The sequence below is a fragment of the Pundamilia nyererei genome, unplaced genomic scaffold (genome assembly GCF_000239375.1).
Source record: "Pundamilia nyererei isolate P.nyererei 1_Seehausen unplaced genomic scaffold, PunNye1.0 scaffold00010, whole genome shotgun sequence".
In the NCBI taxonomy this organism is placed as follows: Eukaryota; Metazoa; Chordata; class Actinopteri; order Cichliformes; family Cichlidae; genus Pundamilia; species Pundamilia nyererei.
Genome location: NW_005187411.1, coordinates 919,957 through 935,837, shown reverse-complemented (window position 1 = coordinate 935,837; position 15,881 = coordinate 919,957). Strand labels below are relative to the sequence as shown.

At 39.6% G+C, this 15,881-nt stretch overlaps 1 protein-coding gene and 1 non-coding gene across 4 annotated transcripts; both read left to right on the top strand.

The window, feature by feature from the left end:
* The first annotated feature begins 3,093 nt into the window (after positions 1-3,093).
* atg9a (ATG9 autophagy related 9 homolog A (S. cerevisiae)) lies at positions 3,094-12,724 on the top strand. Of its 3 annotated transcripts, none has more exons than XM_005723728.2 (20): positions 3,094-3,257; positions 3,544-3,599; positions 4,433-4,584; positions 4,713-4,756; positions 4,862-4,926; positions 5,083-5,232; positions 5,825-5,966; positions 6,082-6,222; positions 6,337-6,457; positions 6,583-6,758; positions 6,858-6,980; positions 7,242-7,429; positions 8,095-8,248; positions 9,220-9,399; positions 9,516-9,728; positions 9,843-10,066; positions 10,168-10,285; positions 10,376-10,646; positions 11,047-11,192; positions 11,287-12,724. In XM_005723728.2, the coding sequence occupies exons 3-20, from the start codon at positions 4,482-4,484 to the stop codon at positions 11,293-11,295; spliced, it is 2,568 nt and encodes an 855-aa protein (XP_005723785.1). In that variant the 5' UTR covers positions 3,094-3,257; positions 3,544-3,599; positions 4,433-4,481; the 3' UTR covers positions 11,296-12,724. The 3 variants fall into 3 exon arrangements, with proteins under 3 accessions (XP_005723785.1, XP_005723786.1, XP_013763923.1); XM_013908469.1 differs by having other exon boundaries at positions 3,098-3,162; XM_005723729.2 differs by lacking the exon at positions 3,544-3,599.
* Positions 12,725-12,991: 267 nt separating this feature from the next.
* Positions 12,992-13,064, top strand: trnak-uuu (transfer RNA lysine (anticodon UUU)). The gene has a single exon. It is a non-coding gene; the product is annotated as a tRNA-Lys (tRNA).
* Positions 13,065-15,881: the final 2,817 nt, after the last annotated feature.

Below are 15,881 nucleotides of genomic sequence, written 5' to 3'. Positions count from 1 at the left end.
CTAACTATAAGTTTTATCAAAAGTGAAAGTCTGCAAAATATATGTCTTATAAAATCTCTATAAAAACAGCCTCTTGCTTGCATTTTCTTTCAGCCTCCATTTCTCTTTACATCTGTATTGATTATTGGCTGCACTGTTGGTGATGACCATTAACCTTTTAGTTTAGTAAAAGGCTTTCTGTCTAGTGTCCATTTGCATGTCTGGCTGCACAATATTAAAGCATTTACAATGCACGGACAACAGAGATAAGAGTGCAGACTGCAAAGACAGAAAAATGAGTAACGAGTTACAAAGCAATTTTCCTGTATTATCAGTAGCTAAGTGAAAAAGAAAGGTACAGTGGAAATAATAAATACAAAGAAGCTGAGCCACTGTGGTTCTTCTGAGAGATGATTCGTGCATCCTGGTGTCAGAGTTCACTCCTTGGGGATGGTGAACAGAGGAATGAATGCTGCATTCATGAATTCATGAGTTCTTTTTGAGTGTTGTATGTGTTTTCTGTTGCTTTGTCTGAGTCAGGCAACAATGTTTGTGGCCCTGAAATCATAAATCCCAGAAAGAAATATGTTTTCATATTTCATTTAAGGTTTGAGGGTGGTGGGCTGGCCTCTTGTAAAATGTAACAATATACATGTTTAAACTATCAGCAGACTATTTCATTGATTCCTGCTGCTGTGGGCTCTTATAGAGAGATCGCAGTCTCTTCCAATGAGCTGTGATTCCATTGATACATAAATTTATTTTTAGATATACATATTTTAATTTTTACATTGTATCTGGCCTGACTAACAGAAAAGGCAGGGATTAGGAATGTTTCTATTCAGGTTGCACATGTAACACGAGCATATAAAACAATCTAAGCTTGTCAGCATGTCTCCAATTTTGTAAAACGTGAACAGGAAATTGATATCAATATGATCTTATGTGCATGTTGTTTTAGGATCTTGAGTTTTCAAATCATCTGTTGAAATAAAAATGGGTGGAGACGGGTTTATTAATGTGATTGAATATGTGACTTCATATAAGATGTTTCAACATCAGTTTATGTGTAGATATTTAGGCTACGTGCAGCTATATTAAAACAATATGTAAGTACATCTATTATTTTACAAACCCTAAAAGGCATTGCACTATTAGGCCTCCTGGACGTTTTGCAGAGATGTTTGCAGTGTAAGGTTGCACCCTGTGTGAATTGCAAACAACCCCATGTGTGCAGATTTATGCCAGCTGTGTTGGGTTTACATGCATGCATGTACAGAAAGGGGTTCGATCTAATTAAGTCGCTTCAGAGGGATGACTTCATCATGATTTCCTTTCTCCCTCCCCCTACTCAGACCCCGCCACTGCCACACCCCACTCCTGCACCATTCATATTACATGGCAGTAGGATAGCACGTCTTTGAACCAAATTAGCTGTCATTGCAACCCCTTAATTCCCAACAGACAGTGGGGGTAATTTAATCAGTCGGCTATAGCCTGCAGGAGAGCACGCATGCAGACATCCAAATTCATACAATAGAGAAAAATTTTTTTATCATCTGTCTCTTGTGACCACACAAACAAATGCTCTAAGTGAGTCTGGGGAGATACTTTCTTCTCTTTGCTACATCAGCCCCGCCTTTGGCAACTTTTCCTGTACACCTGTCAATAAATTAAAAAAAATTGAAGGAGTTCAGTAGGTAGAGATTTTCTCAAGATTATTATTAGCTTTTAATTACTGTCCATACTACATCTGTATCTCAGTTAATGTTTAGAGTTCATCTGAGCTTTGTTGTGACCGACTTTTTCTACTGGATTAAGTTAAATGAAGCCTAATCCTAATGAGCGCATTTGAAATTACCCAGATCGCTATAATAACTGGATTACATGGGCTCCCCCTCATTTAAGACACCCCTCCTCTTCTTAAAAATATCAGGGGGAAAAATAGGATGAGATGGGTTGGGTGAAACTGGTGAGACTGAAAATGGCTGAAAAACAATAGGACGACTTTGATGACTTTGTGTATTTGAGCATTTCTTTCTATTGTAACTCTTTGTGGTCTTTCTAACTTAAACAGACCCTTGTCTCACAAATTCAGGGAGTGGACATTGGTTAATGAATCTGTCATTATTAAGTTAAACACACACGCACACAAGCACTGGTGTTAACAGCGTAACTAATGACACATGCACTGAACAAAAGCCCAGCTGTCACTCTAGAGGCTTAACAATTATGCATGAATATTCATGGAAGCCACGAGAGCGACAGAAGGTGAGCTTGGCTTTGCAAAGCGTGGTCTTTGTGGAAGTCAGTGTGGAGTCAGCTCTTTCACCTCATCTCCTTTAGCTTTAACAGCAGCTTTAGGAGCCTGTTATTAAGTTAGTATGGTTAACAAAACATGTCATAACTTCTGAATTAATGCTAAAAAATAATTTAAGAAAATAAGAGTCAGAATCTGCTTGACTAACAAAGTTAGAAAACCTTGCACTGATTTGCTCTCAGTCATATTATTATTGCTAAAAATGGAAACCCGAATTATGGCTTTCATTTTTGAAGATACCTTAAACGTTTCTCTATAGTAAAACTGCATGCAGCTAAAACCAGGTGGGCAGCTTTATGTATTTCTTTATCAGGTTATGAGGATCAAATCACACTCTGACCACAACCTGCTAACATTAACTCCAAGGAAAGGTAGAATTGTCTTAAACGAACTGCTGCTAAGTAGTGATTTTGTTTATTATTACTAATTTTGATTGACATTTAATGACAGTTGTTCTAATACATTTGTTAACCATTGATTGGGTTTCATTTATGTACGTGTATTGTTTTTCTGCACAAACACATACATATGGGCACTGTATATTTTTATGTATTAAATTTTATTGTATAGAATATACAATTGAAAGAATAAATGAAAAAAAAAACATCACAGCATGACTCTACTTTAAACGGCCAGACGGTGGTAGTAATCAGCCATTTAATTAGAGCACGTTGACTACATGGTGAATCGTTTAGATAGGCCGTGTCAGTATGAGCCCGCCTCTAGGGAAATCCGATTGGCTGACGTTATGCCATGAGAGAACTCCGTTTCTTATTGGACAAGATACCCTTCACTCCGCGGTGATGGACTCCAGACGGCTAGCTGTTTCGAAAATGAAACTGGCTTACCTCTGACTTTGATAGGTAAAGACGAGAAAACGAAAATAAAACGCTTCTTTAAAAAATTTCAGGCGATTCACTCTTGCGGCCGGACACAGCGGAGGCTCAAGACACAAACGGTAAGGATAAGATGATGCGAAAGACGGGGGGACATTTTTTTGGGAGTCAGGCCTTTGCTGTCAAACCACGACAACAACAACACCTGATTCGCTTCTCCTATTTTAGCTTCAAGCTAATTACGGTTTACTTACAAACGAGTGTAAACATGTGCAGACGTGTTTGTTGACCCCCTCTGACGAAATACTGCTTAATTCTCTGTCCAAGCAGTTTGTTGTGGTTTTAGATAAGACAAGCAGGAGAAAGGCTCACAGAAAACTGCTCCTCCTTTTTTTTTCTTTTTTACAGCGGGATATGTTCAGCAAATACCATACCAGTTCGGGGCGTGTTGTACTGGAATGGGGGTATGTATATTTCGTATTTCCTGTCATAGATATGTCTATATTTTTTTCTTGGTGTATTTTTAGGGGCCTCTTATAAGCTACCTATAAGCAAAGCATTACACCACAATGTGTTGTTTATCGTGTGATAAGCCACAGCTTACATGTAAAATAAGTCTTTCTTACGTCATGAGGAGTGTTGGTCTTCTTTTCATGTAATTTTTGTGGGGTTTTCTGGGGGCTTTGGGCGTTGGTGTCACGGATGTAACACAATAGTCAGACCAAAGCTTGAAGGACTGTGTTTTTGTTTGGTTTTACTTGGTCATTCGGGTATATTTATTACTTTGTGTCGCATTCAGACATTCTAAAATTGTTGCTGGTATCTAATGCATAAAGATATTGCCCTATCTGCTCTATGGACATATTTTATATATGCACTTTAGGCCAACTTTTATCTGCTTCCAACATGTATCATGTAAACAGAGTGCATTTTGACCAGTAGACCTAGTTTTGAATTCCCTAGTAAGTACCTACATTCATCTTCTGTCTGTGATCCTGACCTTTGGCCTTCCTTCCGAAGGGTCAGCAAAAATGGCATTTATCTGTACAGTCAATAATGAATAAACCAATAAAGAGTTATACTTGAGGTTAATTCTGGTGGACTTTGTGGATGTTGTAACCTGTATAGTGTGTTTTCTATAATGTATGGGTCTGAAATTTAGTTGATCTTTAACCAAGATAGGAGGTGTGGTCGTACATATGCAGTGATATTTATGCAGAAAATGAAACTTAGCAGTGAAACCTAAGAAACGTTCTTTAAAATTTAGAGCCATAACTCTCTCCCCTCCTTTCTATAGTCTGTAGCAGCAAGTTTGACAACTCGGTGAGACTGAAGCTGCTGTCGGTATGGCGCACTTTGACACAGAATACCAGCGCCTGGAGGCATCATACAGTGACTCTCCCCCGGGAGAGGAGAACCTGTTGATGCATGTGCCTGAAGGAGTTAAATGTATGATACACATGCACAAATCACAAACAAATATAAGACTTTTTCAAAAATGCATGCCCCTTTTGTCTTATATTCACAGTGATGCCTCAGAATAACAATGTCACTAACTGGAAACAACTCTTTTGCAGCTCAATGGCACCACATAGAAAACCTGGACCTGTTTTTCCAGAGAATATCCTTTGAAATAATTTTGGCACATTTCTTGCTCACCACATTCTGAATTGCGCTGCACTTTCTTACCGCAGATGGATTTAGGATATTCCTTAACACTTATTACGTCTATAATCTGCATCAAAAGAATGGATTCACTTGTATGCTGCTTGGAGAGATCTTTGAGCTGGTGTATGTATTCTCTTCATCACAAGTTGTATTTTTCAGCAAATTTAACATTAACTTTTATCTGTAGAGTATACTGTGTCTTATGTCTGTCTTCATATTTTCTATTTCTCCCTGTCTTTCTTCTTTACCTGGCACCGCTCGCTTTCTTTCTCTATGCAGTCAGTTGCTGTTTGTGGTTGGCTTTACAGTGTTCCTTGCTAACTGTGTGGATTATGACGTCCTCTTTGCCAACAAGTTTGTAAATCACACCGATTCATCTAAAGTCACCTTGCCAGATGCATTCCTCCCAGTGGATGTCTGCAGTGCAAGGTGAGTCTAAGACTCTGTATTTGTTAAAATGTCCTTATGGTGTCTTTTGCATAGACAGTGCTCCAGCTGTAGTTCAAAACAATAATAATATTTACCGTATGCTGTGCTTGGTGGAGCCCCTTAGTTTATTGACTGCCTTAAACTACACATTTTAGTCCCTCTATCTTTGAGACAGCTTTTTCTGATTGGTTGCAACACCTCAAACAGAAGATTTAACAGCAGGTGGGTGGGGCATCTATACTTACAGCCATGGCTTTGTGTGGCTGAGATGACCATGTCAAGGACATCTGCCCTAAATGATGTCATACAGAGACTAGATTAAAATAGAATATCTGACATCAAGCTTTTAGAGCAGTCTGAGGTTTATGTTTACATGCTGATGCTTTGACCATTTTAGATATGAGAATCCAGACAGAAAATGAGGAAAACATAAAAGGTCCACTTTAAGTCTACCTTAAATCTTCACTATATTATCTTCAGAAAATATTGTAAAATAAAGCCTCCAGTTTTCTTTATTTTTCTGATAAATATGACATTTTGTTGAAGCACTGCTTCAATACTGGTAAATAATAACATGTCTTTTGGGCTACAGAATCCGAAACAATGCATTTGTGATCTTTGTGCTGATAATCTCCGGGGTGTTTTGGCTACATCGGCTCTTTAAATTCATCTACAATGTGTGCTGTTATTGGGAGATCCGATCCTTCTACATCAACGCCCTTAAAATGACCATGGTGAGTTTTTTTGGGACAGTTTGTCCTGTTGACATTAGAAACCCCCAATAATGTCTGTTATTTTTGCCAAGAATAAAGCCCAATTCCTAAGCTTTATAGTGCTTTTGTGCTTCAGTCAGAGCTCCCCTATGCAACGTGGCAGGAGGTTCAGGCCAGGATTGTTGAGATCCAGAAGGAACATCAGATCTGCATCCATAAAAAGGAGCTGACAGAGCTGGACATTTACCACCGCATCCTCCGCTTTAAGAATTACATGGTTTGTATATTTGCAGTGAAATGTTATTAAAGATTTTGGTGGATGAACACCTCCTTTCAGACATAACAAAATGATGTAACCTCAAACCAAACCTTTCTTCCTGTACTTCTCTAGGTTGCCATGGTGAATAAATCACTCCTTCCTGTGCGATTTCGACTTCCTGTACTTGGGGAGTACGTGTTTTATACTCGGGGTCTCAAATACAACTTTGAGCTCATCTTCTTTTGGGGACCAGGTCTGTCATCAGTTATGCATGTGTGCTTTTGTATACGAGTTATATCCTGTGTAAGTAATTGATCTGTTTATGAGAAGAAACCTTTATTTAAACTCTGCTGATTTTGATTGTTTTCATTCCTGCAGGCTCCCTGTTTGAGAACGAGTGGAGTCTGAAACAGGAGTATAAGAGGGGAGGGAACAGGCTTGAGCTTGCAGACAGGCTAGCCTCTCGTATCCTGTGGATCGGCATTGCAAATCTGCTGCTGTGTCCAGTCATTCTTGTGTGGCAGATCCTTTATGCCTTTTTCAGTTATACTGAGGTAAATGGTTTACATATGAATTAACTAAGCCATTTCCTTTTGCATTTAATAGTGACGACAGTGCTTTGTTTTTGTTTTTTTATCTGTGTTTGTATGTAGGTGATCAAGCGAGAGCCTGGCTCTCTGGGGGCGAGATGCTGGTCTCTGTATGGTCGATGTTATCTGCGTCATTTCAATGAGCTGGACCACGAGCTCATGTCACGCCTCAGCAAAGGCTACAAGGTCAGTGCACAAACTCATCTCCTGCACATCTTTGATGCTCATACCTACCTTCTTATTTTGTAAAAGCTATGATTATAAAGGCTAATCCGTAAATCTGGCAAATCTGTAAATATATGAGACCAATTGGGATTTTTCCTGTAGATAAGAGCAAGGAAAAAGATTTTTCTGGTGCTTCTCATTCATTGCCTGTAGAGTTAATAATCAACCCCATTTCCTCCTCCTTTCTTCCTCTTCTTTGTACTCTGTTCCTGTTTCATTCAGGCTGCATCCAAGTATATGAACTGTTTCCTTTCACCACTGCTCACAGTGGTTGCCAAAAATGTGGCATTTTTTGCCGGGTCTCTTTTGGCCGTTCTCATCGCCCTGACCATCTATGATGAGGACGTTCTTGCAGTGGAGCATGTGCTCTCATCAATCACACTCCTTGGAGTGTGTATCACAATCTGCAGGTAAGGACTGATGGTGAAATAATTTAATGGGAAGTCTGAATAAGATAAAAACCTAAATTTAAATGTGTTCAGTGGAGAAGAAAAGTAAAATAAAGGGTAGAAAGCAGAATAGCAAGAAACCGCTAATCAGTCCAGCTGTGTAAAACTAAATGAAACTTTATAAATCTATAAAATACTAACAATATTGTAAATTAAATTGCATACATCTGCTACAAACTAAGACTATAGGACCCAAATCTCATCATGTAGAATATCAACCATTAACCCCGAGCCATTTCTTTATTGCCCTTTTAAAGCTACTCATAGTTGTAATCCCTTTAATGCTCTTTTGCATCTCGTTCTTCTTCCTACTTATGCAAGGAAGATGGATTCCTTGCCTTAAGCAGCTTCTGGCTCTTTTACATCTGAATTCCAAAAGTTAATTTGACACAGTTAATTATTTTGCGCTTTCAGCCATCCAAAACACTGGAAAAAAAACTATGCATATGTGTAGTTTATTATGAATGAAATTAATAATTTTTTAAAAATATCCACTTTTACTTTACTTAAACAGTTCATTCTTGTCTAATATGCATCTGTTTTCCAAAGCTTTGTGTCATCATACATATCTCAGTAAATGTGGGAAAAAAAGACCGTCTCCACCACTTGTCTTTCTTTCTCTACAGGTCATTTATTCCTGATAAACATATGGTGTTCTGCCCTGAGCAGCTGTTGCGGGTCATTCTGGCTCATATCCACTACATGCCTGATCACTGGCAAGGCAATGCACACAGATACGAGACCCGAGACCAGTTCTCCCAGCTGTTCCAGTACAAAGCAGTGAGTACACAAACTTAACTATGAATAAACCTTTCTAAATGCATTTATTTTTTCAAATTATACACTGAACATGTCATTACCTGAAAACTGACTGAAGGACAATTAATGGAAGCCAATCATTGTTTTTAAAAAAAAACCAAATTATGTACACATGTTCTGCTCCTGCTTACCTCTGCCATGATAAAGGCCTTTTAATACATGCTTTTTCCAGCCATTCTTTTGTAGATTTGCTGGTGTGTTTGGGAACTATGGCCTGTTGCAAGGGACGAGCTTTAGCTTGAAACCTCATATTTGACGCTAGAATACTTTGGAATACAGAAACATTCAGGCGCTCACGCTTGCTTATGATCAATCAAGTGCATTTGATTAGCAGCACTTGGCCGCCGCTTACCCTTTTAAGTGATATGGAAGCAATAAGGGAGCACATAGGTATTCATACACTCCTCCTGCATTTTGGCTTTGTTTATGTTAAATAAATAATGACATGGTGTAATATCCCGTGTTTTTGTAGCTCATCTAAAGTTACCTCATTTTAAGACTTGCTGAGGCCCAGATTATTTTTATTACTTCCTGATATGTAAAATCTTAGAACTGAGAGAAGGTGCACTTTCTTTTTACCATGAAAGGCTTCTGAAGATTTTCTGCTATTTAGCTGTTAATTACCAGAGACTATGGCCTGAATACACACACCACCCACCGCTAATAGTGAGCTTCACAATCACTGTCATTTGCATTCATGTCTCATAGGGATTGGAAAATTAGCAGATTCTAGCTATTGACTGTGGGGGTCTTTAGTCCCATGCTGAGGAGCATATTATCACTGCTTGTTAGAAGTAATTTACTCTTCCCTTGAAGATTTTTAGTGCTGAAAGCAACGTTGAAGTTTAAATTTGAATGTGTTCAAAATGAATAAATTTAGCATAACACTTTCCTCGTTTTCAGTGTGCAGTTTACACTTTGTTTTCCTCCAGGTGTTTATTCTAGAGGAGCTGTTAAGTCCAGTGGTGACTCCCATCATCCTCATCTTCTGTCTAAGGAGAAAGTCTTTGGAGATCATTGACTTCTTCAGAAACTTCACTGTGGAGGTGATTGGGGTGGGAGACACCTGCTCCTTTGCTCAGATGGACATTAGGCAGCATGGACACCCTGCGGTGAGAGACTGTCACAACGCAGCCAATTTTATGACTAAATATGTAGATGTAAACACAAAGTGTTTATGTATAAACTATGTGGTGTTATTGATTGATAATCAATCCTCCCTTTGTAGTGGATGTCAGAGGGGAAGACAGAGGCATCTATCTATCAGCAGGCAGAGGATGGGAAGACGGAGTTATCGCTGATGCACTTTGCCATCACTAACCCCCAGTGGCAGCCTCCTCGAGAGACCACACACTTTATCAGCCAGTTGAAAGAAAGAGTTCACAGAGAAGCCACAGGGGCTCCTTCAGACACACATCCAATGTCTCTGTCAGAGTCTGAGGTAGGCTGATGAACTACCATGCATACCCAAGTATGAAAGTGGTGATTAATTAATGTAATTACATTTTCACTGGTAAAAATTGATTTTCTCTGTTGTCTTTTCTTTCTTTTTTAGCCACGGAGTCTCATTGCAAACCTCTTGACAGGTCCCTCCACACTGGCCTCAGTTCATTTTGACCGGGATATTTCTTTAGCAAATCATGCAGCAGCTGGCATAAACGATGGGGGGTCCGCCTTACGCTCTCTTTCACCAATTAGCAGCAGCCTCCACTTGAGAGGCAGCTTAAGTGCAGCTCACAGGGCTGCTGGCCATACTAGCAGAACAATGGCAGGCTCAGGGTAGGAAAGATACTCTTTCAGTTATACTAAACTCATGTTCTCCTTCTCTTTGCCATTTCCTTGTGTCCAATTTTCTCCACATTTGTTCTCTCCTCCGGTAGGACCGACGCTCGAACTGTGAGCTCAGGCAGCAGCGCATGGGAAGGTCAGCTTACAAGTTTGGTCCTATCAGAGTATGCCTCCACTGAGATGAGCATCCATGCACTTTATATGCATGAGGTATGTGCGTGCATAACAGAGGTATTATGAATATTTCACAGATCTCATCCATCTTTATCCATCCTCATCTTTCTCGCTTTTATTCCGAAGCTCCATAAACAGCAGTCTCGTGGCGAGATGTCCCGCCATACCTGGCACAGACAGGAGAGCGATGAAAGCAGCGACAGCATCCCAGATGAAGTAAGGAGCGAACCCATTCCCCATTCAAGAAATTTCCCTCGATCGCACACTTTCCCCACCACAGTTCCCAGTCCTAGTGCCATTCCCACTTCAGCTTCAGCCACCAGCAGCACCGCTCTGGGCCAGGAGAGGCCAACAGCACAGAGCAGCAGTCAGAGACACCACAGTGGACCTACAACTGGTATCTATGTTTTTGGTTGCTTGGTATTCTTTTTAATGTTATTAATTTTAAGGTTATTATAATAAATCTTTACTTTTGTAGTAGCATTATTACAATGAATGGAAATATAAATTAATAAACTTTAAGGAAATGTGTTCATTTTAGGAAGAGGTGTGGGAGCTGTGTCAGGACTAATGTGAAAATTTGCCTGCAGTGGAAATACTGTAATTCTTCAGTTCTACTTATAGACTGTATATAAAAGATAGATGTAGAGTCTGGAATTGAAAAGAAAGCTGATGCAAAGTGCTTTAAACCTGCATCCTTTCAAAAGGCCATAAGGAAGCGACTCAAAAAAGAAGCCAGTTGTGGAGAAGTCACAGAAGTGTGTTAAATCTTGACTACCTGTCTGTTTGTTTTGAAGACCCGTTTGGTACAGGGGTAAAGATAGTGAGGTCAGCACGTGTGCCAATGGGGGGATGGGCAGAGGATGGTCAAACAGCGCAACGACACCATGAACCACTACCAGAGGAGAGTTTAGAGGATGAAATGCCTCCTCACATACACAAGGTGAATGCTCTTTCTTTCTGTGTGTGCTATTGAATGTTAATTTGTCTGTATTCACTGCAAGTAAATGAATATTTTGTTCTTTCTCTCACTTTAGGTTACATAATCAAGCCATGTGAATACCTGCATCTGTCCTTCTATAGAGCCCACAACATTGATCCTCATCCAGACCCTTTTCCAGGACTGAACATCTGTTCTGACATAATGCAAAAGCAGTAAAAACCATCTGAACAGGTTTAGATAGTTATTGCCTTTGGTCATTCGAATACTTTGTGACTTTGCGACATCAATGATATATTTAACAGGCATTTGGAGTAAACATGTTTATCAGAAGAGGACCTTCAGGATCAAGTTATTTCTAATAGCCACTGTGCACATCAGATTACACTACACATATTTAACATCACGTGGGATGAAAGTGCGTATGCTGTGGAGACACAGTGCTTGTGAACACCAAGCACTGCTGGAAAGTAAACAGTTTGCCCAAACCAGACCACAGCAGTCCGGACTGTGCTGTCGACCACTTTTGCAAACATGATAACATGAACATGAAATATAGAAAATGAAGAATGTCTCCATAACAATGAAGTGTGTTTAGACAGATGCTGTTAAAAACAGAGACTTTCATTGTGTATATTTGTTCTTGTACTGATAGCAGCAGGGTGTGGATTATACCATATACTCTGCATTTCAGCTTGCATTTTGCCTCTTGGAAAAAAAGTATGAAGATCTCAACTCTTATAAAATTCACATAATATTTTTCATATCATCTTTTAATTTAACCCTTTTCTGCATTAATTGCAAAGCCCAGGAATCTGGATGCATTTGCACAAATTGATGTTTGTTTAAAAAATGAATTGTACTGATTTGAGTTCTGCATGCAAACATGCACTGTGTTATCAGGTTATTTCACAGCAGCCCAGGGGAATATTGAATCCATTTTGATGTGTTTGAAGACACTTTAAAATCTGATGTCACCCATTTTTTCCCCCATTTAAATATTTGTCAACAGACTTATAGACTAATAGTTCAGTAGAAAAACAAGGCTGTCAAGGCATGTAATATTGACTTCTGCCATACTAAAATCTCCCAAAGTGCATGGACATCACATATTCATATGAGATATCCTTCTGGAGAGTTCAAACTTGATGGCACAGCAAGAAACTCTACCATATCCAGTCAAAGCATGGAAGTACTCTGTTCCCCATGTCAATAAGCCAGGTCTTTACACTGGGAATGATGCACTTTAATAAGTTGCTAATGCAGAGTGTCACTTAACTTGGATTGTTTTGCATCTGTATATTTTCGTACACATATTGTTAAATTATTTTTATTTTTCAAAGGGATGTGCCAAGGTGATGATGAAGTACTGTCGATGGAGACTGAAGTGATTAATGTTAATTTGAAGGTGATTAGCGTTTTTGTTTGTTTATATTATAAATCTTGTAAAATACCAATTTGTACAGCTGAAAATTCGTCTATTAAAACGATGCAATGAGTTTGTGTGTGCAGTGAAAAACAAACTACAAACATGATCCGGTTTGTAATGTGTTATGATGAGTAGGTTGACGGTGACTAACCTTTCGTATTTTAACGTCGCTCTAGGATACATGAAGTTACAAAAGGCTGTCTGCAGCGCTAGCTTAAGTTTAGCTTGCTAGCGTAGTTCGCTGCTAACATAACGGCCGTTTCGTCTTGACATCACGGAAGCTGAAAGAAAAGTTTCTGAGACTGGTGAAATAAATTGGCTCCGTTCAGTCTGGTTGTAATTCTTATTGTGTCCTGTGCGCCTTGTCGCCAGAGCCCGGATAGCTCAGTCGGTAGAGCATCAGACTTTTAATCTGAGGGTCCAGGGTTCAAGTCCCTGTTCGGGCGTCAGTCTTTTTCCCTTCGAACGAAGAATGACGAAAAGTTTAATTTCTGCTCTTCGACAAAAATGAACACACGAACGATATTCATCCCTGCAGCAGACATACCCATTTTAAAGCTGTATGTATGTTTTAAACCTTCAGTCATATAGTTCTTACAAGCTGCTTTGAGCAGTTTTTTCTAAGTTGCCTGTTTTTTCTCCTTTTATTAGTTTTGTTTAAGATAGTTTTCCTAAGTGCAGCAAATCTATTCTCTCAAAGAAGTCTACTTAAGATCAGTCATTTGGATCCAGTGCTGAACAGATGAAAGAAGACAAGGAGACTGTGTAGAATGAGGAAATATGCAAAGGAAGAACAAAGAAAAAATGGAATGGTCACCATTCCAAGTAGCCAGATGTCCTGGGAGGCGATGTATAAAACAAAGAGAGAGGTGGCAAAGGGAAAAAAGGCTTGTTGGACGTTTTATATGAGCATGGACACTGACAAAGGAGAAAATAACTTGTATTAATTGGCTGGAAGGGATGTGCAGCAGGTTAGGGTGATTAATTATAAAGACAAAATTGGTATGAATGAGTGAAGACAATGTGTTGAAAACTTTGAAGAAGTACTTTTTCATTGATGAGCCTTACCACAAATTTAAGTGTATGAGTTGTTAAAGCTGGGTTAAGAAGAGAGATGACGCTCAGGCAAGCAACAATCAGGCTTTGGAAAGAGCAGATGTGACGTTTAATTTGAGAGTAATGATGGAGAAGGTGCAGAGAAGGTCAGAAGGGACTGCACTAGGTCTTTGTGGATCTAAAGAAAACAAGATATGATGGGGTGCCAAGAGAGGAACTATGACACTGCATGAGGAAGTCTTGAAGTACGTGAAGATGGCGCAGGACATGAACTGAGGACCTGCTGTGATGGAGATGGTGGCACTGACAAAAAGACAGGACAAGCTGGTGGGAGAGTTGAAGATGTTAAGATTTTAAGCGGGAGTAACCACAATGGACAAGATCAGAAATGAGTATATCAGAGGGACAGCTCAGGTTGAGCGGCTTGAAGACGAAGTTTGAGAGAGAGGCAAGGCTGAGATGAGAAAAGAGGAGGACCACCGATTCATGGGTCTATCAAAGGAAGATGAAGGTCTCTACATGTGCAGCAGTGAGAAACATCACCGCTGGTGGCTGATGAGCATGTATGGTTGCGGATTGGAGGCAGTTGCGGTGATCTAGGGGCAAGACTGCAGTGATGCTGATGTTGATGCACAGCCACACTCTTTATTTTGAAATCAGGTCTTACAAACATGATATCCATGGTAACTTGCCTGGAAGTAATGAGACAAAAAATGTCAATTTGGTAAACAGTGTAGCCATTTTTTCACTTTGTCTCTATGTGTCAAGGTGTTTGTGTCTATTTGCATGCTTGAGAAATGTAGTGTGAAAAGCACAGTGACTGAGCCCACCAGGTGATGACACGGCCACGGAAATGGGAGGTATGGCTTGGAGCATGATGTCGTGCATCATGGTCTGATCAATCTGGGCTTTTTGTGTCAACATCAGCTACACCATGTCAAACAGTACCAAACATATACTGTAGCTATACATGACATAAGCAGTGCTGTTACACACCCTTTGTGATGACTGTTTTGCAGGGCAGGACTGAAGGAGAAGAATCCAAGGAAGCTGCAGTTGCCTTGCCACGGGGTGCTGCGATAGTTGCAGTGCCAAGAAACGTCACCCCTGTCAAAAGTATCGTGTGGTTTGTCCTTTTTCTCATATATAACCAATAATTTTACAAATTAACAAATCTCGCAAAAAAAAAAATACTACAAGAAGCACATGGATAAATAATTTATTTTAAAAATATATACCGTTTCCTTGTCTTAAAACTCAAATAACCTATATAACACTAGATTAAATCAAACTGCACATTTTCAATTTATTTTGGTGTATATGGGATTTGGGATATAGTATAATGCAGGGAGGTAAAAAGATAACTTTACTTGGGGATTTTACCAGAGCATTTTAAATCTAATCCGTGCAATCTTGTACGCAGTATAGGTCAGGTTGGGTCAGGCAGCAGGAGGAGGAGAACAATATTGAATACACTTAACAGACCGAATAGAAACAGGGGGGCACTGGGGTGTTATGAGATCTGTATCTCATAGTCTGCTGGAGTACATGAGGAGGCTGAGTTGGGACAGGTAGTGGTAGAGAGGGCAGGAAGGGCAGACCAGTGGCTGGTTGATGGAGATGGGTGGGTACTGTGGGTGGATGGTGAGGACCACTGATGAAATGCGACTCGTGCCATGTTTCTGATCATTAAAAGCTATGGGTTCTCTGTCGGACTAATATATGAAATAAAAATAAAAGGTTGAAATACAAGAGACAAGTCCTACTTTCATCAGAATGCATGGAGAAATACTTCCATCCAAATCCAAATTCAAGTTGTTCCAATATATTTTTTATGAAGTAATAATCACACAGACTTACAGCTTGATTTTGTGACTTTTATGTGAGTTTATATTTTAAGCCTATTTTGTTTAAGTTGTACAGTGCTCTCGACAGCTGAGGTTGTTTTGAATGTACTATACAAATAAAGTTTGACTTGACTTAGCTAAACTGTACTTCATGTCGTGGCATTTGGAGTAACTCAGACTTTTTTTTCAGACAAACTAAAGCCACAGAGTAGCTGCCATGGGACACACCTGTTTATTACTACTGGACTTAACTATGACTTGCATTACCTGCTTGGTCTGGTTTCTCTGCTGCCAAAAAAACTAAGGGTGGGACAGTGAAGAGAACCTTCAAACAATAAAAACATTAAATGTGTCCTATTC